Below are 21,775 nucleotides of genomic sequence, written 5' to 3' on the forward strand. Positions count from 1 at the left end.
TCAGCCTAACAGGAAGTTTGAGTCCTTAAATGCAGATGAAAATAATCAAACACTTGACTCTTGCCAGTCTCCTCTCCCTGAAACTTATATCCTTCTATATTCCTGCCTTATACAATTATATCAATAGATTATTAGAGTCATCCTAAATCTGAGCTGCCCCTTCTCTTGATTTCTTTTCTATCACTTGGTACCGCCATTATTCATCCATCCAGTCACTTGACAGGAAACCTAGACTTTTCTCACTCCTTCCCCCTCCTATCCAGTCAGCCCCTCCATACTATTTATTCTGTCTCCTAAATAGCTCTCAACAGAATGCCTTTTAATCCACACTGTTTAGTGAACCTATATCTTCTCTCTCCTAGAAATTATAGGAGCCCTCTAACAGGTGTTACGTTCTCCAGACAACCCCACATCTCTTTGATGTCAGAAATATTTTCTTAAAAGATAAATATAATCTGTTTAATATTGTCTGTTGTTCATATGAAGTCCAGGCTCTTTGGTCTGGCATTCATGATATGACTCTTGCCTATCTCTCTAGGTTTATTCCCTGAGAGAGGTTCAGGGATCAGGTAGAACAGTATATAATTCCCTAAACATGTCATGACTTTGCATATTCTGTTCCTTTTTCCTGGAATGTTGTACGCATATACACCCATCTATTTTCTAGATGGCCTGACACATTTCCATGCCTTTCTAGAGATCTGTCCCATTGGGAAGGCTCTTTTGATCCATACCCTTGCAGGCAGAGTTAGGTACTTCTGTTTTGGTCGTCTCCCTTATAGCTCCTAATGTCTATTGTAATTGTACATCCATATTTATTTACATGATGTTTGCTTGAGGTCAGCACTTACGCTTTATCTTCGTACTCCCAGTACTTAGCCCAAGACCTTTCAAATAAACTTTTAGAAAGAAAACTTCTGGGGGGCGCCTGGTGGGGGGGGTCAGTTGATTGAGCAGCTGCCTTCTGCTCGGGTCATGATCCCAGAATCCTGGGATTGAGTCCTACATCGGGCTTCCTGCTTGGCGGGGAGTCTGCTTCTCCCTCTGCCACTCCCCCTGTCTTGTGCTCGCTCTCTCGCTCTCTCTCTCCAATAAATAAATAAAATTTTTGAAAAGATCATAAAAAAATCAAGCTATACAAAAGCAGAAAATACCATACACCAAACCTCCAAAAGCCGTCACCAAGTTCAATATTGCAAGATATTGCCACTTCATCAATCCAGTGCTGTTATTGTCGCTGAGGTAATTTAAATTAATTAAATCTCAAAGCCGTTTTCTTTTACCCCTGCTACATTAGCATCTAAAGTATATGAATGCATTCTTGTATAACTACAATGGGAATTATCACACCTAACAAAATTGGCAATAATTGTGTGATATCATGTAATATTTCATGTTATTCAGTTTCCTCTCATTGTTCCATGTCTTTTCAGAGTTGACTTTTTCTGACTTAAGTTCTCTGAAGCTGTGTCTTTGAAGTCTGTCTTCAGAATAGGCTCTCCTCTTTCGTTGCTCCTGCTGTTTTTGTTTTTTTTTTTTTTTTTCCATGCCTTTAACCAGTTGGGTCAGTTGTCCTATAGGATCTTTCATAATCAGGATATTTTTCTGTTTTCTCATGTTGTCTTTTAACTTTGCCTCTCACCCTCTGTTTCCTGTTAATTTGAAATCTGGACTGAAAGCTTGATTAGATTCGGTTTCAAGTTATTTTTAGTACATAGACATTTTCCTCGTCCTTTTTTATGGCTGTATCGATGGGTTAGATTCTCAGAAGTGAGATTACTGGGTCAAAGGATAAATGCATGTGTAATATTTCCAGACATTGTTAAATTCCTGTCCCTAAGAGTTGTTGGATTCTTGAATTCCCAGTTTTTGAGAGTGTCCGTTCCCTCATAGTCTTATCAATAAATACTATGTTGCCTAACTTGGTTATTTGCCAATCTGATATATGAAATATAATGTTTGCTTTTCTCTTTTTATGAGTAATTTCTTCTGTTAATGCCTGTTCCTTGTCCAGTTTTTTTTCTTTGGTTTTGCTTTTTTCCTGTTGATTTTTGGGAGCTCCTTAAACAATTAGAGAAGTAACTATTGTTTGGGGTTAAATTTCAGGTGTTTGTCATCTGATTTTGCCTATGGTGTTTATGTAACGTGTAAAAGGTGTGTGTGTGTGTGTGTGTGTGTGTGTGTGTGTGTGTGTGTGTGTGTTTGAATTACCAGTTCCAGATACGGAGTCATAATTACAAATGTTCCATTGGTTTGTGAATCTGTTCATATGCCAGCACAACTCCTAATTATAGAAATATATTTTACTATATGGTAGGGGCTGCATCCCTCCTAAATTGTGCTTTTCCTACAGGGTTTTCTTGATTGTTTGTATGTACTTCATCGATTGAAAGTTTATTTTACAAATGAGCCTTCCATAGAAGTTCTATGACCTTGTAGTAATGAGAAAACCAAAACATCATAATTGTTCTAAGAGCTTCTTGATACTTTGTCTTACTGTGAAGGTGAAATGTGGCAATCTTTTGCAAATGACTGAAACCATTTATAAGGATACCTAACTCTCTTTTAATTAGGTAACCTTATAAACGGTTTCAGTCATTTGCAAAAAGACTTATCTTTTAAGTCTCTTTCAAAATAGAGACTATGCACAGAGCCCTGAAGGCAAAGCAGATGTGTGACTGAGTTGTGAGCCACACTAGTCATTTTATTGAACACCATTTGCACGTGAAAGAATGACTGATGATTACTCAGACTTGGGTATCTGGCAGTTTCGATAACTAAGTCACAAAAACTAACCAAGTGAGCCTGCCACTTTGAGGAAAACAACTGACAGAACTTATTGCTCATGATAAAATGTGAGCTTTCATGAGAAAAGAATTTTTGAAAACTGCTATCCTCTACCATGAGCTTGACCACTTCTCCGTACTTACAGATGCCTCTGATGTGATGAGTGGTGGTATTAACAAATTTTATTTTTAATATTATATGTATCACTATTTTAAAAACTTGCAAAGCTCAAGGAGCCAATACTTTCTAAATGACCAGTGGTTAACATTACAAAATCATATGTGGGTAAACGATCCATTTATTACAAGATAAGCCAATGGATTTTAATGCAGCACAGTAAGAAACTTATTAATAAGGCTTCAGATTCTACATTGCAACAAACTTATAAAAGCTACCATTTGTCCAGTTTTAGTGTAGTATCAAAGAATGTGCAAAATGGTGTGCAAAGGCTATTAAAATACACCTCTTTTCCAATTACATCTTTGTGAAGGCCAGACTTCGTTCATGTTGTACAATCACTACAACAGATAGCAACATTTTGAATGCAGAAGGAAATATAAGACTCCAGTTCTTTTTAATTAAGCCAGATATTTGCTCAAATGTAAAATAATGCTCCTTTTCTCAAAGATTTTTTGCTGCTGTCTACAGTTTCCAAAAAATTCACTTGTGTTAACATGTAATGGGTTTATTACTGCTGTTTTTAGTTTTAAATGAATAAATACTTCAAAATGTTCTTTGGTTTAATTTCTTACATGGTAACTATTGATAGATATTACTTACATAAAAGCTTTTGGAGTCTATAATTTTTAGTATAAAGAGGTCCTGACATCAAAAAGTTTGTGAACCATCCACTGAAATGAGCATAACGGGTGCCTGGGTGGCTCAGTCAGTTGAGCGTTGGGACCCTTGATTTCAGCTCAGGTCAAGATCTCAGGGTTGGGGAGTCTGCTTGAGATTCTCCCTCTCCCTCCCTCCCCCCATTCATCTTGTGCTCTCGTCTCTCTTTCTAAACTAAATAAATAAATCTTTAATAAAAAAATAAATGAGCATAACAACTCATGGTTTTAATTGTAATTTCAATAGACTTTAAATTTACCCATGCTCATTAAAGCACAGTTTTGTAGTTCTGTTTGTAGACTTAGGGGTTGACACCACAGATCAGAAATGAAGTTAATGAGAATTAACTATTAGATTATGATTATTATTTTATTATTCAGATCAGACTTTCTATTCCAGGCAAGAATTAAAACACGGCTGTTCTTTCCAAAACGAAACAAAAACTTCTGTTTTTCTTTTAAATTTCATTACAACTAGAGTTGAATGTAATTCAGTGTAAAATCGAACACACTTTAATTTGCTCAGCTGTTTTGTTCCTGGGAGGCTGTGAAAGGTACTTTCTCAATTTAAATTAGACCGTAAGTTTCTTGTTATTTTTTACTAAGTGTGTAAAGAAGTATTGGTTTTCAGGTGTTTAAAATGCTGACGTTTTGTAAATCTACAAATCAATTGTATTTGATGTTTTTCTCCTGATTCCTCTAAGGTAAGCAAGTGATCTGTATTTTGTTAATCATCCTGTTTTGAAAGATCTGGAAACTGTGCCGGCATCCTGTGTTGCATTAGAATAACCTAAAGGCCTTTTCATTTTGTTACAACCTAGGTGGTAGATGCTGAGTTTAGAAGATTGATTTAAAACTGTGTTTCCCTGGGATACCCAGGTGGCACAATCGGTTAAGCATCTGATTCTTGGTTTGGGGTCAGGTCATGACCTCAGGGCTTGGTGCTCAGACTCTCTCTTCCCCTCCCCCTCTCCCGCTGCCCCTTCCCCTTGCATGCTCTGTCTCTCAAATAAATAAGTAAATCTTTAAAAAACGAAACTGTTTCCTTCATATACCAAGGAAACTACATTCATAGCATTTTTTTTTTGTTTCTTCAAAATCTTACTTTCTCAAACTCCCAATTTTAATTTCCTTTAATCTAATTAGGACCTAATTTTAATAGTAAAACTTACTAAAATCAAGGAGAGTTTTTATTATTACACAATACAAAACTTGAAACATTGTTTGTAGAGAAGTAAAGCCCTTCTTAGTAGTTTTGTGGGACTTGAGGAGAGATCCTATAATTGGTAGTAGGAAAGTATATTGTCTATATGTTAATAGAGAAGTACCGAATTAGGTAGTTATTATGGACTCCCATTATCTCAGATACAAAGAGTAATAGTCCTCTCCTCGTTGTCTTGGGCTTGAGCCCAAAATTTTAATAACATGTTTAGCAAGTGTATTTCTTAGTTCCGCATCTCTTAAAAAAAAAAAAAGTGCTCAACACTAAAAGCTTATATAGGAGCGTTTGTTGTTCCGGATTATTAGTGTCACAGCATGTAATAATATTATTACTGATTTCTAGAAAATATTTCAAATTATGGGAAATTGCAGATATTATTTGTTTTATCAATATAAGAAAATAAACAGGAAAAAGTGTCACATAGGGAACCCAGGGGGTGCAGGGAAAGTAATGGATTGATGTCCAGGACTGTTTATGAGTTTGACTTACTGTTGTTTCTCACTGAGAAGACAGACAATGGCCTCAAGTGTACAGGATACTTTTGCCCTGAAGCAAAAGTCTGTACCAGACTCCTGTCCCCCATTGTTTTCATGCTGCTGTGCTGTCACACTACAGATACTGTATCAGAAATTGATCTTGCTCTTTAAGGAGCTTATTTATTATTTGAAAGGAGTGAAAAGATAACGGTATATGTTAATAGTTATAAAAGAGAGGAACACAATTGTGAATCTTAAGAAGAATAGGTTTAAATTCAAAGCAGGTCTTGGGAATTGGTAGGAGTGGAGGAGAGACCAAAGGAGATGATACTTGAGCCAGGTCTTAAAGGCGGAATGGGTAGAATTTCAATAGACATCAAAAAGGCAAGGCAGAGTCTCAGGAAGCTCTGGTTAAATATATCTAAGTTCCACAGAATACAGAAAAGACCTGTCGTATTAGAACTACCGATTTTTAGGGGCACCTGGGTGGCTCAGTCAGCTAAGCGTCTGACTCTGGCTTAGGTCATGATCTCAGGCTCAGGGATCGAGTCCCGGGGTAGACTCCCGCAGCTAGCAGTGGGAGGAAGGCCCTCTCCTTCTGCCCCTCCTGACACCCAAGCTCTCTTTCTCTCTCTGTCTCAAATAAATAAGTAAAATCTTTTAAAAGAACTACCAACTTTTAATTTATAGGTGAAACTAACTTGATAGATTTATGCTACTTTGTGGCATTACATGGAAAGTGGAAAAGGATGTGTGTTCTTTACTGTTTGCCTCTGGATGGCCTTGGACATGAACATGATTTTAGATTTACTTCCAGTTTAAAGGATTAGCTTGTAGTATGATGCTACTCAAATAATTTAAGACTGTCCCAGCCCCATATTTTATTTTATTTTATTTTATTTTAAAGAGAGAGAGATTGAGAATCCTAAGTAGGCTTCACACCCAACGTGGAGCCCGATGACATGGGGCTCAATCTTAAAACCCTGAGATCATGACCTGAGCAGAAATCAAGAGTTGGATGCTTAGCTGGCTGAGCCACCCAGACGCCTCTCCCATATTTGCTTTTAATATTCCTACCTTTATAAGTTGGTGTCAGTCTGTGGATGTACAGGGTGCTAGTGGTCCTTTTGTTTTTACAAGTTTGCTATTTCATAGTCTGTATAAAAATAGAAAACTTGCCTGCACTTTGCATGGAGTTCACTGTGTGTTCTAATGAATAAAATTTAAGAGATTTTTGTTACTAGCCAGGGGGAAGCTCATTTAGAAATTCAGCTATATTGCAGTGCAAGTTTAACTCATTAGCTCCCCTTTGCAATATGGATATATGTGTTTAATTATTTTATTGATGGGATGAGGCCCATTCCTCTTTGTGTACTTGACTGCAGCTGCTACAGCAACTATTATTACTGATTTCTGCTCGATAATAGTCCTACTTAGTAGGTGAATTTATGTATCTTTAGGCCCACTGTTGGTAAAACACATTTACCAAATGGTTCCTACAAAACGGCACACCAAGGTTTTTTGTTTTTTTTTTAATGAGAGTTGCTTAATCATGATGCCTCATTTCTTGGAACTAGTTTTTGAAAAATGAAATAGAAAAAAAAAATCCTGTTATTCAAATGATCATTACATAAAACTTTAAAAAATGGATCAGATGTTTATCTCACACTGTAGTCTGTATTAAGTTGAAATGCTCAAAGATGGACAAGGCACTATGCAGGACCACCAGGAGCGGACGACTTAGCAGGGGAGTAAGAAGGTAAAGAAATCGCTAAAATACACTGGATGGGGGCGCCTGGGTGGTTCAGTTGGTTAAGCATCTGGCTTTGTCTCAGGTCATGGTCTCAGGGTCCTGGGATCAAGCCCCATGTTGGGCTTCCTGCCCAGAGAGTAGCCTGCGTCTCCCTTTCCCTCCACCCCTTCCCGCCAATAAACAAATAAAATCTTTACAAAAAATACACTGGATAAGTGCATTGCTTTTAGTGGAAGATTTTGAGATTTCAAGGTAAAATTTTAGGCAGTATGTGTTTATAAGGAATTGCTGAAATTCAAAGTTAACAAGGTCTTTGCATGTTCTTCCAGTGACTCTGGCCAGGTTCGAGCTCTTGTTGCTAGAGGGACTTGGTAGGCTTCATTTTACTAGGTGTGTTAAAAGGAGTCCACTTCTGGTCTCAGGCCCTGGAAATGAGGCAGGGTTTCCCACCTGTGAAGGGGAATTTTGAGCGCTCTTTGGAGTATCAGTGCATCTCTGCCACGTGCTACGATGCCTGGCAGGGCTCCTGATGTCAGTGGTTCTTTGCACACCCTAGCTCCAAGTCATAGGAGAGATTTTGGCAGGATTTGAAAGGTTCCCATCGTTGGTGCTATTGCCATTTTCCGCTACCAGATCTTTTCTCACAAAATGACCTTGGATCTCAGTTATTATATCATGCAGGTCAACACATATCTTAATCTAGTGTAGGAGAAGTCACAACTTTGTTAAATTGTCTTTTAGGCCATTTAGGTGGTGGGAACACAACGTATATTCCAGATCATTACAGAAATTTAAATTTGAGTTTACTGTAAAATTACCAGTCTGTTATAATTAATCTTAGAGTCTGTTCTTTTCTCCTTTAGGTAGTGATAAGAGTTTTTAATCTCCTTGTTCCTCTCCATTTGCCCTTTTCCTCTGAAATATGCAATGTCATCAATTTCTCTAAACCCAGGCCTTATCCCTGAAATCGTCTGCCAAGGAACAAAAAGATGGCATCAGCATTACCTAACAGCATGGAGCTACCTGTCCATCTCTGCCCTTCCTGCAGTAGTTTGTGCCAAAGTCAAACACCTGTAAAGAGTAGAAGGAGACTCAACAACTGAAGTGTACTGTTCGTATTGATCATTGCGGTTGGCTTTCTTATAGTCACAATTAAAATTTTTGCTTGGGCCGTGTGTTTCATAGGCAAGATGCTTTGTCATTGTTGTATGTTAAAAAAACGAGTGTTGAAGGTATTAAATTACCTTCTTGGGATTTACTTACTTATTTATTATTTTGTTTTAAATAAGTTCCACACCCAATGTGGGTCTTGAACTTGCAACGCTGAGATTAAGAGTCACATGGTCTACCAACTGAGCCAGCCAGGTGCCCCCTCAGGCTATCTTTAAAAGCTACGGGATCAGTGTGCACTCTGGAGTCAGATTTCTGTTTTGCCATAATTTTTATATGTTGAAGATTTTAAAAACCTCTCTTAAGTGTCTCTGTGTAAAGTTAATGATACGTATTACTCAATATTTTCTCTCCTAAAGAGATAACTTCATACGTAGTTTTTACATTTTAATAAATGGTATGTGCATGTGTTTTGCTTTCCTGTGATAAACTGGTGAGATAAGTGAAAATGAAATTTAATAATTTTAAAGTATTTAGGAGCAGGAAGTTGTAGCACTTAATTCTGCAGGATAATCAGCTTTTTAGGGCCACATATTTTGTTGATTACCTCTAAAAACTCATAATTTTAAGAATTCCTAACTTCCAAGTGTCTGAAATTGATTTATATAAAGTTATCTGGCAAATTGCTTAGCTGTTACATGTCAAAAGAAGCCGTTTTCTAAATGTAATTAATCTTCATCCTTACAGTGTTTTGTTTTCTAGCAGATAATGACTTAATAGGCATAATCTCCACTGATGAATTTCACACATAACTTCTTTCAGCTATAATAACATATCTGAAAAATGAAACTTTCCTCATGGTAGCATTCTTGACCTTACAACCCTTGTAAGACAATCTTAGAACACATAGAACTGACAGTCTCGGTTCCTATTTTATACCTAGTTTTCTTTTCTTGATTGAAATTATGGAATTTTATGGAAAAAATTTAAACAAATCCTGTGACTACTGTCTAAGACATTTGAAAACAAAGCCTACTTACATTTACTATTGTTTAAAGTTTCTTAAAATTCTCTGTGCCCTTTTATTTTTTAACACAAAAGTCAGCATTTTAGAGATGTTTCTTTTTACATAGTGATTTGAACATTGTCATCAAATTGAGATTCCGAAGAATGGTATCTTCCAACTTTAGTGCCATTGTAGTTGTTGGTTTTCCAGTTTTAATATGCAAATCAATTTTTATTTTATTTCTATAGTTACTTTTTTTAAAAAGAGTTATTTATTTATTAGAGAGAGAAAGCATGAGTGGTGGGCCCCAGGGAGGGGCAGAGAGAGGGGGAGAGAGAGTCTCAAGCAGGCTCCCTGCTGAGCATAGAGCCCAACATGGGCCTCAATCCCCAGACCCTGTGATCATGACCTGAGCCAAAATCAAGAGTTAACTGCTTAACTGACTGAGCCACTTGTGGCCCTAAAGTTACTTTAATACATGTTTATTATGTTTTTGTTCATTCCTGAAATTTCAACCATTTTGTATCTTTGCATCATCCCAGCTGCCAAAATCAGGACTAAGTGATGCTATGGAGCAATGCTGTACCACAGACACTTTGGCGATGATTAGAAAAATCCTAGATTTGCATTGTGCAAATCTCAGTAGCCACCTGTGACTGTTGTACACCCTCAAAGGTCAGGAATGCAATTTGGGCGCTGCATTTTTTTTAACTTCATTTAAAGTTAACTTAAATGGAAATAGCCACATGTGACTATTGTAATAGATAATGCAGCTAAAAAACTCGAGAGCTAGCTTTGGGAATTTAGATTTTTTTTAACTTTTTTTTCTTTTCTTTTCTTTTCTTTTTTTTTTTTTTTTAAGTAATCTCTGCACTGCACGTGGGGCTTTTTCTCACAACCCCGAGATCAAGAGTCACATGCTCCACCAACTGAGCCAGCCAGGCGCCCGGGGATTTTAGACTTTCACAGAAACAAAACAAGGCCATTGTACAAGAATCACTGGTATGATCAAAGCCATTTGCTTCTGCAGAATAAGATATCAGCTTTATACTTAAAAAGAGGAAAATATGGCGGTGTTATTCCTCAAAATTAGTGCGGCTGCAGGTGACTTTCACTTCTAGAACAACCCTTGAGTTCTATTAGGGCAGCGTCTTTTGAGAAAATATAGCTGTTCTTATTTGGGGTGTTTGGTCTTGTTTTACATCAGGGGAAATTGGCAGAAAGAAAACTAAAACTAAGACCTCATTTTGAATTATGCATTGCATTTTTTATGTGTTATCTTCTCAAAGCCTCCCCACAAGAGGGAAAGCTAAGACGCTGAATTGACATGATTCTCAGTTGTGAGGGGAAACTGTTTCTCAATTCTTATGGCTGAGGAGGGTCTGTGGAGAGGATGACTTAAAGATTGAGTGGGGAAAAGGCAGTTAACAGGGTTTGGCAACTGTTGGAACGCAGGCTCCTAGGATGAGGAGTCAAAGCTAACTCTCTGTTGGAACCAAGGCTACTGCTACGTGTGGTGACTTTACAACTCAATCAGGAAAGTGAGAAGGGACAGTGGGTTTGATGTAGAAGATTTTTTTTTTTAAGATTTCATTTATTTATTTGAGAGAGTGTACAAGTGGGGCGAGGGGCAGAGGGAGAAGAAGAAGCAGGACCCTCCCGTTCCCTCCCCCCACTGCTCAGCAGGAAGCCCCACTTGTGGCTTGATCCCAGGACCCTGAGATGATGACCTGAGCTGAAGTCAGACATCCCAGAAGAATGGTTTCAAACGTGTTGATTTTAAGGTGCAAAAATTACAAACAGATGAAGTCAACGGCAGCCCAGAATGCCTCACAGCCAGACTGCAGGGCCGGGAAGAGCTAGCTCTGAGCTAGAGAACAGGATTCAGGAGTCAGTTGCCTGGCTTGCTCATTTTCAGTTCACATGCCCTTTTTTCCCTGCTCTCCACCCCTTACCCCCAACTTCCCGGTACAGGGACTGTCAACACAACACAGTAAATTTGGTTTTATGGAAAGAAGATGTAAACCCTAGAAAAGAATGCTGACTTGAGAGAATGGGTAGTAATGAAAGAAATGCCAGGGATGTCCAGGGAAAGTGCACGAGCAGTCAAGGACTCTGTAGGATGGGTGCTCCAATGTGAGAGAGGCAACCAAAGGTGGAGTTGCACAGGAGACAGATCTGAATGGTGCGAGGAAGCAAGAAGGCTGGGGATTATGTAAGGAGCATCTCAGCTGGGATCTGAAGAGTGTGCTGACATAAAAAGCACCAAGTAGTGGTTGCCAAGGGCTCGGGGGTGAGGGAAATGTGGAGTTGTTGTTCAATGGGTATAAGGTTTCAGTTACGCAAGATAAAAAAGTCCTAGACATCTATTGTGCAACACTGTCCTTACAGTGAGCAATTCTGTACTGTACATTTGATTTGTCAACGTGGCAGATCTCACGGTATGTGTTTTTTTTACCATAATTTTGTAAAAGGGAGAGAAAGGTTTTATTTTTCTGGAGACTATTCTAAGAGCAGAAATTGAGACAGGGATTCTTGGAACTGGCTGATTGTTTGTTTGTTTGTTTGTTTGTTTTTCCTGAATTACCCTTATTTGGATTCACTCTTAATTTGGTTGAGGGCATTTCTGCAATGACATTAAAATGCTTGGTTATGGGATCGAGTAGTTGTGATCATCAAATCAATAACTCTGCAGAGAAATCATTTATCATTTCAAAAAGCCATTAAAATGCCAAAGATGTGTTTTTTTGTTTTGTTTTGTTTTGTTTTAATTTAAATGAAGACTAGAGCAGTGCTATTTGGTAGAACTTTCTGCGTCGCTGCAGGGGAATGTCGGCACTGTCCTTTATGTTATGTTAGCCGTGGATGTATGTGGTCGTTGAGCACATGAAATGTGACTAGCATGGTGGAGGAACTGTACTTTTAGCTTTAATTTTATTTAATTTAAATGTCATCACATGTGACTGATGGCTACTGTACAAGGCAACATAGGCCCAGAGACTTCAGAAAAGTTAATCAGGGTGTGAATGAGGTAGCAACTTGGTCCTGGGCATTTTGGATTTGAAATAAAAGCTGAGGAAAGAAAAAAATAAATACAATTTTAAAAAGAATAAAAATTTTAAAAGCTGAGGAAAGGTGTCACAGGGTATTACAGGAGACCAGAGCTTCAGCTTAGGGTTTGAAGATGCATCTTTGGGATATGGTGCTATCCTCTTTCTTTTGGGTTTGACCATATCAACTTTCAAAACATAGAGACAGAAAGTAGGTGGGCTGAGGGGTGTGGTACTTAGAAAAAGGAGTTCACAGTAGAATTTATGAGCTGCCATGATCATTTTTTCAATTTTGCTTTTCACCTTCTTATAAATATACAAAGCAGCTAACTGAGACAGTACTAAAATCCTCACCAGAAAAGGTGCTCCTTTTATAGAAGCAGGAACTAGCTGATCATTTCAGTAGTGGTGCCATTTAAAAAATGTAACCAAAGAAGGATACCTGATGGCAAAACTTACAAATGATGTTAGTTTTCAAGGGCACCAGGGTGGCTCCGTTGGTTAAGCATCTGGTTCTTGGTTTCCACTCAGGTCATGATCTCAGGGTCATGAGATCGAGCCCCACACCAGGCTCCATGCTCACTGCAGATTTTCTTGTACTTCTCTCTCTGCCCCTCCCCATACTCGTGCACTCTCTCTCTCTCAAATAAATAAAAATCTTTTTTTAAAAAATGATGTTAGTTTTCCCTTCCCTTCAGTGTTTAAGCAGCTCTCTTAGGTCAGCCCACATCATCTCTCCCCGGGGCTATTGCAGTAACTGCCCAACTGGGGAGTTTCTGTTAGTTGGTTTGTTTGTGTTAGCCCCAGGCTCAGGGGCTACATCACCCCCAGACTGTATTATTTTTAAAAAAACTATTATTTAAAATATTGTATTATTATTAATTATATTACACATCTCAATGTAAGAAATTTTACCTCAGATATCATAAAAAGTTTCAATCACATTTTTGGATGCTGTTTTTCACTTTTGAAGTGAATGAGTTAAGTGGGTGTTTTCTCAGCTGATGAACCATAACCATTTTATTACCATAAAATTGGTAAAAGATTTTTGTTAGCACCTTTGCGGTTTGCAACAAGAACTTTAAGGCTATTTGACCTAAAGCTCAGGAAATCCACATCGGGGAGTCTTCTAAAGAACCTATCCTGAATACCACAGTCTGCCCTCAAATCTCTTTATGCAAAGATCGTCATCATAGCGTTATTCATAATAGTGAAAACTGGACAAAACTTCAATGTTCAACCAAAGGGTGATGACTGAGCAAGTGGTAATTGTTAAAATGATCTCTTCCTTCATCACCGTGGGTATGCATCTGCTCTGGGCTCTGTCATATGCCGCGTGGTTGGCTGTAGGCATTTCTGTCAGGTTAATCCTTATTTGTGTCTGGCACGTTGTAGATTCTCAATGTTTGCTGACTAAATGAGCAAACGAATGTTGACACAAATGAAATTGAGTCTCTGTTGCTTCTTATCAGTTGGTCAAACGAAGAGATGTTATGTTCTTTGAAGTGCAGCAGTGGGCACTTCCATTTGTTATGAAGACTTATTTCAGATTTAAACATCTTCTGTTCCAGAAAATATTATGGTAGGCAGAATAACAATTTCAAGCATGTAGGAGTAAATTCAGTTGATAAATGTCTCAAAGCTGATTTTTACAAACAAATCATATTAGTAATAAATCATTCTTTGTCTCCCGAAGTCCCTTCATACGCTTTTGGTTTTTCTCTCCCTGTCTTTTCTCTGAATTTTATGTATTTTTTATAAATATAAACAAAAACCCCCACTTACCTTCCCATTGGCATTTTTTCTCCTCAAACCTGTGGTAGGTCCTCACAATCAGTTTCTCTTAACTGCTCTATTCATTTGAAATGATTCGTCATCAAGGAAATTGCTTTTCACATAGGACTGCATTAGGCTGTATTACAGAGAGAGTATTTGAAATGTTGTTTCCTATAACTCACGGCAGCTAACAGAGGGAAGAAATCTGTTATTTTCTTTTAAATTATTTTTCTGGGTAAAACTAGATTTGGGTTGATGTAGACAGGAAATGCCGATATTAGAATTTCTAAATCACTCCTTTTTACATGGAGTCTTCTAGTATTTTTGACCAGTAGGTTAAGATATATTTGTCATCACTTTATAAATACAACCTAAATGCCTGGTCCTTTCTGAAACCTGAGCCGGTTTAGGTTATCATTACTCAATATATTTATTCTGATAGAATTCTGAAAATTGATGGAAGTTGTGTGCCATGCTCATGAGGGCAGGGACCCTCCCTCTTTCGCTTGCTCTCTATCCTCTGAGTCTGTCACAGTACCTGATCAGATTCTCAAAAAAAATCACTGAACGCCTGGCTGTCTCCTTTCGTCTGTTGGTTTTGTAACTGCTGTTCATTGAAGTAAGGAGTTGGGGGTTGCCTGGGTGGCTCAGTCATTAAGCGTCTGCCTTTGGCTCAGGTTATGATCCCAGGGTCCTGGGAACTAAAAGCCCCACATGAGGCTCCCTGCTCAGCGGGAAGCCTGCTTTTCCCTCTCCTACTCTCCCAGCTTGTGTTCCCTCTCTGGCTGTGTCTCTGTCAAATAAATAAATAAAAATCTTTAAAAAATAAAAGCAATGGATTAGAATAACTATTTTGTGTTTGGTAGGCTCTTTGATTTTAAGGAACAAAAAAGACTCCAGTTACCTTATGGAGAGAGAAAGAGGAGAGGATGGAAGGGAGGAAAAGACACAGGAGAGCCCATGATTAGACTTGACTTCGCTGGTGACCCTATAGAAACGCTAGTGCTTTTCCCCTTAGCAGCAGACGCGTGTTAATGCATCTTTATTGTGTTCTCTGCCTCTGTTTCTGAGTGCTATGTTGTTGCTCTTCTTGTTGTCAGGGTCTATTACTTGCATATACCTCCAGTAACTCTAGAATCTTAACCCGTCCAACAAATTGCCCTCAGTTGTGTTTGGGCAGAACTTCTACATCAAAGCACCCATAGGCGGCAGATCTCTTTCTATGCTGATTTGTCTGATCTGCTCTGGATAAGAGACAAGGTCACATGAAATAGATATTGCCAACATTGGATAAGGAACCATTTACAGTCACTTCCTCGGTGTGGAAGTTGCCTGAGGAAGGCTTGGTGGCACCTGAAGCTTAATGCACTCTTTTCCAGGAGACTCTGTTCTCATGTTCTTCAGTTTCCCACACAGTCTTTATAATCTTTGCAAACCATGGCTGAGTCCCTATTTTGTTTTTATTGAAGTTTAATTGGCATACATTATACTAGTTTCAGGTGTACCACATAATGATTCGACATTTGTATACACTCCAAAATGATCACCCCCTTAAGCCGAGTTACCATCTGTCACCCCACACAGTGACACAATTTTTTGGTCTTGTGATGAGAACCTTTAAGATTTACCTTCTTAGTAACTTTCAGATTTGCTATGCAATATTATTGACTGTAGTCACCACGCTGTATATCACATCCCTGTGACTTGCTGATTTTATAACTGGAAGTTAGTACCTCTTTACCCCCTTCACCAGTCTGCCCACCTCTCCACCCTTCCCCCTCTGGCAACCACAAACCTATTTTCCCTATCTGGAGGTTTGGTTTGGTTTTGTGTGTTCATTTGTTTCATCATTTGGATTCCATATGTAAGTGAAATCACTCCATATTTATCTTTCTCTAACTTACGTCACTTAGACTAATACCCTCAAGGTCTGTCTGTGTTGTCGCAAATGGAAGGATTTCTTTGTCTTTTATGGCTGAGGAGTAATCCATTGTATATGTACAGTATACCACATCTTCTTTATCCATTCATCCATTCATGAATAGGTTATTTCCATACCTTGATTATTGTAAATAATGCTGCAATAAACACAGAGGTGTATATATTTTTTTCTAATTAGTGTTTTCATTTTCTTCATATAAGTACCCAGAAGTAGAATGGTTGGATCATAGGGTAGTTCTGTTTTTAATTTTTTGAGGACCCTCCATCCTGTCTTCCACAGTGGCTGCCCCAGTTTGTATTACCTCTAGCAGGGCACTGGAGTTCCTTTTTCTCCACATCATCATCAACACTTGTTGTTTCTCGCATTTTTGAGTTTAGCCATTCTGACAGGTGTGAGGTGATACCTCGTTGTTGTTTTGATTTGCATTTCCCTGATGATGAGTGAGGTTGAGCATCTCGTCATGTATCCACTGGTCATCTGAATGTCTTCTCTGGAAAAATGTCTATTCCGGTCCTCTGCCCATTTTTTAAATTGAACTTTTGCTTTTGCTTTTGAATTATATGAGTCTGTTATGTATTTTGATTATTAACCTTTTATCAGGTACATGATTTACAAATATCTTCTCCCATTCAGTAAGTTGCCTTATTATTTTGTTGATGGTTTCCTTCGCTGTGCAGAAGCTTTTTAGTCTGATGTAGTCCCACCTGTTTATTTTTGCTTTTGTTGCCTTTGCCTTTGGAGTCGGATCCAAAAAAAATACCGCTGAGAGCAATGTCAAGGAGCTTACCGCCAATGTTTTCTTTTAGGAGTTATATGGTTTTTGGTCTTACATCCAAGTCTTTAATCCATTTTGAGCCAATTTTTGTGTATGGTGTAACCATAGTCCATGTTTTTATGTTACAGTTTTAGAGGGCTTCTTTTTTAGAACTTCAGAATATTACTTACAGTATAGAAAATTAAGTAGCCATGTCTCCTCTCTCTCTCCTTCTGGCTAAGAAGGACTTTAGAGCCCTGAGAGCCTCTCTCTGACTATTCCAGCTTTCCAACATGCCTGCAGAGAAGGAAGTTATTACCTAATTGGAATGTTTGCAGCTTTATAGATATCACACTTAAATGAGGTTACCAAAATATTTTTTAATTAAAAAAAATTAACAAAAAAAATAAAAACTTCAAATAAATCAAAACTTAGAATGCCACTGACAATCTCCCGTTAGTCCTCAATAGAATAGCAAGTGGGCCAATATGGATTGCTAAGTTCTCCATTTCTTACCTTAAGTTAACCTCTACTTCTCCAAGTTTTACATTTTTCTTACTTAAAGCTTCAAAACTTTATATTAGATATGTCTATTCCTATTTTATTGTGGAAAAAGAACCCCACAGGTCAGGTCATTACTTTGGGGAATTGCATGGAATCCTCTGATTTCAACCTAGGAGTTTCCAGATTGAGGTCTAACAGTGCAGTAGTATACTGTTAGATATGATTTTATTATGGAGATCAACAGTTTCAGTCACGCCAACTATGGGCTAAAAATCTCTGGGGCTGTAGAAGATGACTGAGGAAAATGAAATTTTGGACTAAGGTAGGCACTTGTCCCACTATCCTTTTTTTTTTCTCGTTTTTATTTTCATTCCAGTTAGCTAATATACAGTGTTTAATTTCAGGTGTACAATATAGTGATTCACCAACTCTGTCCATCAGCTGGTGCTCATCACAAGTGCTCTCCTTCATCCCCATCCCCTATCTCACCCATCCCCCCACCTGCCTCCCCCTGGTGACCCATCAGTTTGCTCCCTACAGTTGAGAGTCTAGTTCTTGATTCATCTCTCTATCTCTCATTTTTTTCCCTTTGCATGTTTGTTTTGTTTCTTAAGTTTCACATATGAGTGAAATCATACGGTGTTTGTCTTCCTCTGAGTGACTTATTTAGCTCAGCATTATACTCTCTGACTCCATCCATGTTATTGCAAATGGCAAGATTTCATTCTTTTTGTGGTGGAATAATATCCTGTTGTATATATATAAACTATACCCTCTTTATCCACTTATGAATCAATGGACACTTGGGTGGCTTCCGTATGTTGGCTGTTGTAAATAATGCTGCTATAAACATAGGGAAGCATGTATCCTTTTGCATTAGTGTTCTTGTGTTCTTTGGGTAAATAGCTAATCGTGTGTTTGCTGGATCATAAGTTCAGTTTTTAACTTTTTGAGGAACTTGCCCCATTATCTTATTCACACATTAGCCCTGTGGATTTTCTGTGATCTGAGACTTGTCCCTTATTTTGATTTCATGTTCTATTTATTCAGTACCTCAGCAATTTATTTACACCAATTTAACTTTAATTAGAATGTCATCATTAACACATAAAACTTTTCTTTTGAAAACAGGATAAAAGAATCAGAGTATCTCAGCCCTTGACAAGAGGACCAAGTGCCTTTATTCCAGAGAAGGAAGTAAGTTTATCTGTCTTAAAATACATTAAGTGTGATATGAAAAAATAACTGGATTGTATCAAAGAATATCTCCATTTTTAATAGGGGAGTAAACCTGTGTTTTGCTTTTTGTTCCTTATTTCTATTTCAGAGAACCACAGAGATACTTTCTTTTGAACTTCACTTAAAAGTTTATGTGTTTAGTAATCTGCCATCTTATTTTAGAGTTGGTTTAGAGTTAGAGTTCTGCAAGGTTAGAAAAAAGTGAATTTTACCATATTTGATTTCAAATATAACTTTTCTGAACAAAGCTACTAACAGTAATAAAGTTTCTTTTAAATAAAGTTTAACATTAACCCAAAGGTTTCAAAATATATTTTGAGTTGAAAAAATGAGTTTCCCAACTAAACCTATTAAGCAGAATATCATTAGTCGTTACTAATTTAATGACATTAGTCATTACTAATTTAACGACATTAGTCGTTACATTGTATGTAATGTAATGACATTACATCATTAGTCGTTACTCTTTTGTTTATTTTGGTTCTAAGAAGTGTCTTGGAGAGAATGTCAATTCAGTCTGTACAGTATGTACCTTTAGTTGGGGGGGCGGGAAGCAAGATGGTAATTTCAAGAAGGAGAGGTCGTAAAATGACAATCAAGAGAAGATTTATGCCTTTTTGTGGGTATACATCCTTATGAAAGATCCCAGCAAAGTGCCCGACATCCTAGATTCCTAGATGCCTCTCAGATAGATACTTGAGCTAAGAAAACTTTAAGAACCACTAAACTGGGGAGTTTTTCTCTGCTGGAGGAGTTATTGCCTTATTGAATACGATTGTATATCCTGATTCACTACTGCAAAGACATTTATCTTAAAGCACCAGCATTATTCCTATATCGTTCTGAAAGCAGTCAACAAAGATACACAGAGCACCTGTTATGTGCCAGGCATTGTCTTAAAAGAAGGGATGAATAAAATTCGAAAAATACATGCCAGGTCCTTGTCAGAGTCAGTAGTCCTACATCTTCATTTTGCTTTTTGAGCGACCTTACCATCTGAATGGAAAGGTTAAAGGAATGTTAACAGTCATGTTAACATGGGAAACATGTTAACAAGTTAACATTGGGAACTCCATCTCTAGCTGATCTAGATGGGACCAGTCATTACAGAAAGGACTGTGTTTGTGCCCGTTTTCTCCTACAGCATAGGGATCTTGGTGGAGTGATTACCTCATTTACATAAAGACTTCCTGAAACAGTCTTTTTCACGCTATATATTGAAGGTAAGGTGGTTTGCAGAAGCCACCGCTGTTCTCAGGACCTCTTGCATTTGTTTACGCCTTTGGCATTGCTTAAACAAAAGAAACTCTGCTGGAGAAGACAAAACAAAATTAACAAATATTCTGTTTAATTACATGTGGTTAATCCGGAGCTTATTGTTTTTAACATCACTTGGTCCCTATAGTTGACAAAATGGGGGAAAATGAGCAAATGAAAGTGTACTTGGCTTTATAACTAGCTGAACTGAAATTGCTTTTTTACACCATTGTAATTAACATTTCCTCACAGTTCACACTTTCCAAACGTTCTATTTCCTTTGGGATTACGTCTTCCTCAGTCAATAGTGCCTTTGTATAATTTGTACTTATTTTTCAGAAGAGACTGTGAAGCCAGCCTTAAAGAGTAAACAGAGTTTCTAATAACAGTATGGATCTCTGGGAAGACCAGTAGTCTGGACTTTAGAAAATCTGGATTCTAGACCAGGCTCTGCGGTTAACTAAGTGCATGAGCTCGAATTTAATTTTGAATCTGAAATAAGAAATGTATTCTTAAGTCTAGAATTCTAATTCTAAAATATCAATAAATAATGAACCAGTCCTAGAAATATTCATCTCATGTCCATTAATTCCCACAGAGCCGGGTCCTTCTACAAGGTGCTAATAAGCTCTTAACACCTTCAGACTCAATTCTTGGTGTGATGCCCAAGCTGTCACTGTGTATAAAGCTACATATAATAATCTATTTTTGAGAAAGCTCTTTTGAGTCCCTGGGATAGAGGATGTCCATTTTAATAACCAACCTTGTTTTTAACAATTAATACAATAGGCTGAAAATAGGAATCACAGTATTCTAGTGTCCTTATTAATTTTTCAATTAACACTTTCCTACAAATTATCATGTTTTCCTTTGTCCCTAAAAAGATTTCAGAAAGCTTTTTATTTTATGTTGAACAAAAACAAGCACAAGATCAGACTGAAACTCTTGTCTTAAGACAATGTGATTAAATATCTTCGTAGGCCGTTGGGATAAAATTGTAACTGTGGGAATCGAATACCACCGCTTCCCGCTCCACCAGTTGGCGTGATAACGGCCAGGCAAGTGGGCCCTGGAAATTGTGCCTTCCGCGGCTGGCAGAGCAGATGGAAGCTGCTTTTCTCCAAGTTCAGAGCTGTGTGTTTGATGATTTGACATTTGTTGTTTAATAAATTGCGGTCCCAGAGCCAAAAACGAGCGGTGCTTTTTTCATTCCTTTTTTTTTTTTTAATTTCCGTCGCTGGTATGAGCAACTGCGTAATTTCAGGGTCTGTTCCTACCCAGAGAACATTCGCTTGCTTCCAGAGTGGCATCATGTGTGTAAACAAAAGATCCATTGCTTCTCAGTACTCATTGTGTGCTTCTCCATCACCAGGTTGTCCAAGCGAACACAGTGGATGAGCGTACGAACTTTCTTGTGGAAGAGTACTCTACTTCTGGCCGCCTGGACAACATCACGCAGGTCATGAGTTTGCACACTCAGTACCTGGAGTCTTTCCTGCGGAGCCAGTTCTATATGCTGCGCATGGATGGCCCCCTTCCTCTACCACACAGGCACTACATCGCGATAATGGTGCGCCCGCTTCCCGGCTGCCTGTGCTCCCGCCACATCGCCCTTGCTCGTCCCTTCTCCCCGCTCCTAGTGTGTGTGTGTTTGTGTGTGTAGAGCTCAGTACCCTTTTCTAGAAATAAGACTTGAAGAAGCCTGTGGTCTTTAGGATACCACGTGTCTGGGATGCATTTGGAATGTTTTACATGCCTTAAAGGTTCAGTTTCTCCTTGAATTTTCAGTTTATTCACCTACGGTTGATGACGCTAGTAGGGTCCAAGGGACTATCCCTAAGATCCCACAGGTCATGTTTTGGCTCTTGATGCCTTGTTTTTTATTATTAATATAAAACAGGTTGGTTGTGACATCTGATTTAGTCATTTTCTACTTGAAGAATGTTACTGATTTGGCCAGAGGAGAGGAGAGTATCCATTAGCACCAATGGAGGAAAAATTCTTAAATGAGTCATAACCCCACTAAATATAGTACTTGGTACAAACTAGTGAACTAGTTAATG

General features: G+C 38.1%; 1 protein-coding gene across 4 annotated transcripts in view; it reads left to right on the forward strand.

Annotated features, from left to right (window-relative positions):
• Positions 1-21,775, forward strand: part of LOC111154519 (sestrin 3) — a 66,314-nt gene that overhangs the window by 25,472 nt on the left and 19,067 nt on the right. For 3 of the 4 annotated variants that reach the window (XM_022514172.1, XM_022514171.1, XM_022514174.1), the window contains exons 2-3: positions 18,348-18,413; positions 21,085-21,282. In XM_022514172.1, the coding sequence (XP_022369880.1) occupies positions 18,348-18,413; positions 21,085-21,282 (264 nt within the window). Of the gene's footprint in view, positions 1-10,142; positions 10,193-18,347; positions 18,414-21,084; positions 21,283-21,775 lie in introns of those variants that run through there. The other variant, XM_022514173.1, reaches the window with a different exon arrangement.

The sequence above is a fragment of the Enhydra lutris genome, unplaced genomic scaffold, assembly GCF_002288905.1.
Source record: "Enhydra lutris kenyoni isolate GAN:26980312 unplaced genomic scaffold, ASM228890v2 scaffoldscaffold37, whole genome shotgun sequence".
Classification (NCBI taxonomy): Eukaryota; Metazoa; Chordata; class Mammalia; order Carnivora; family Mustelidae; genus Enhydra; species Enhydra lutris.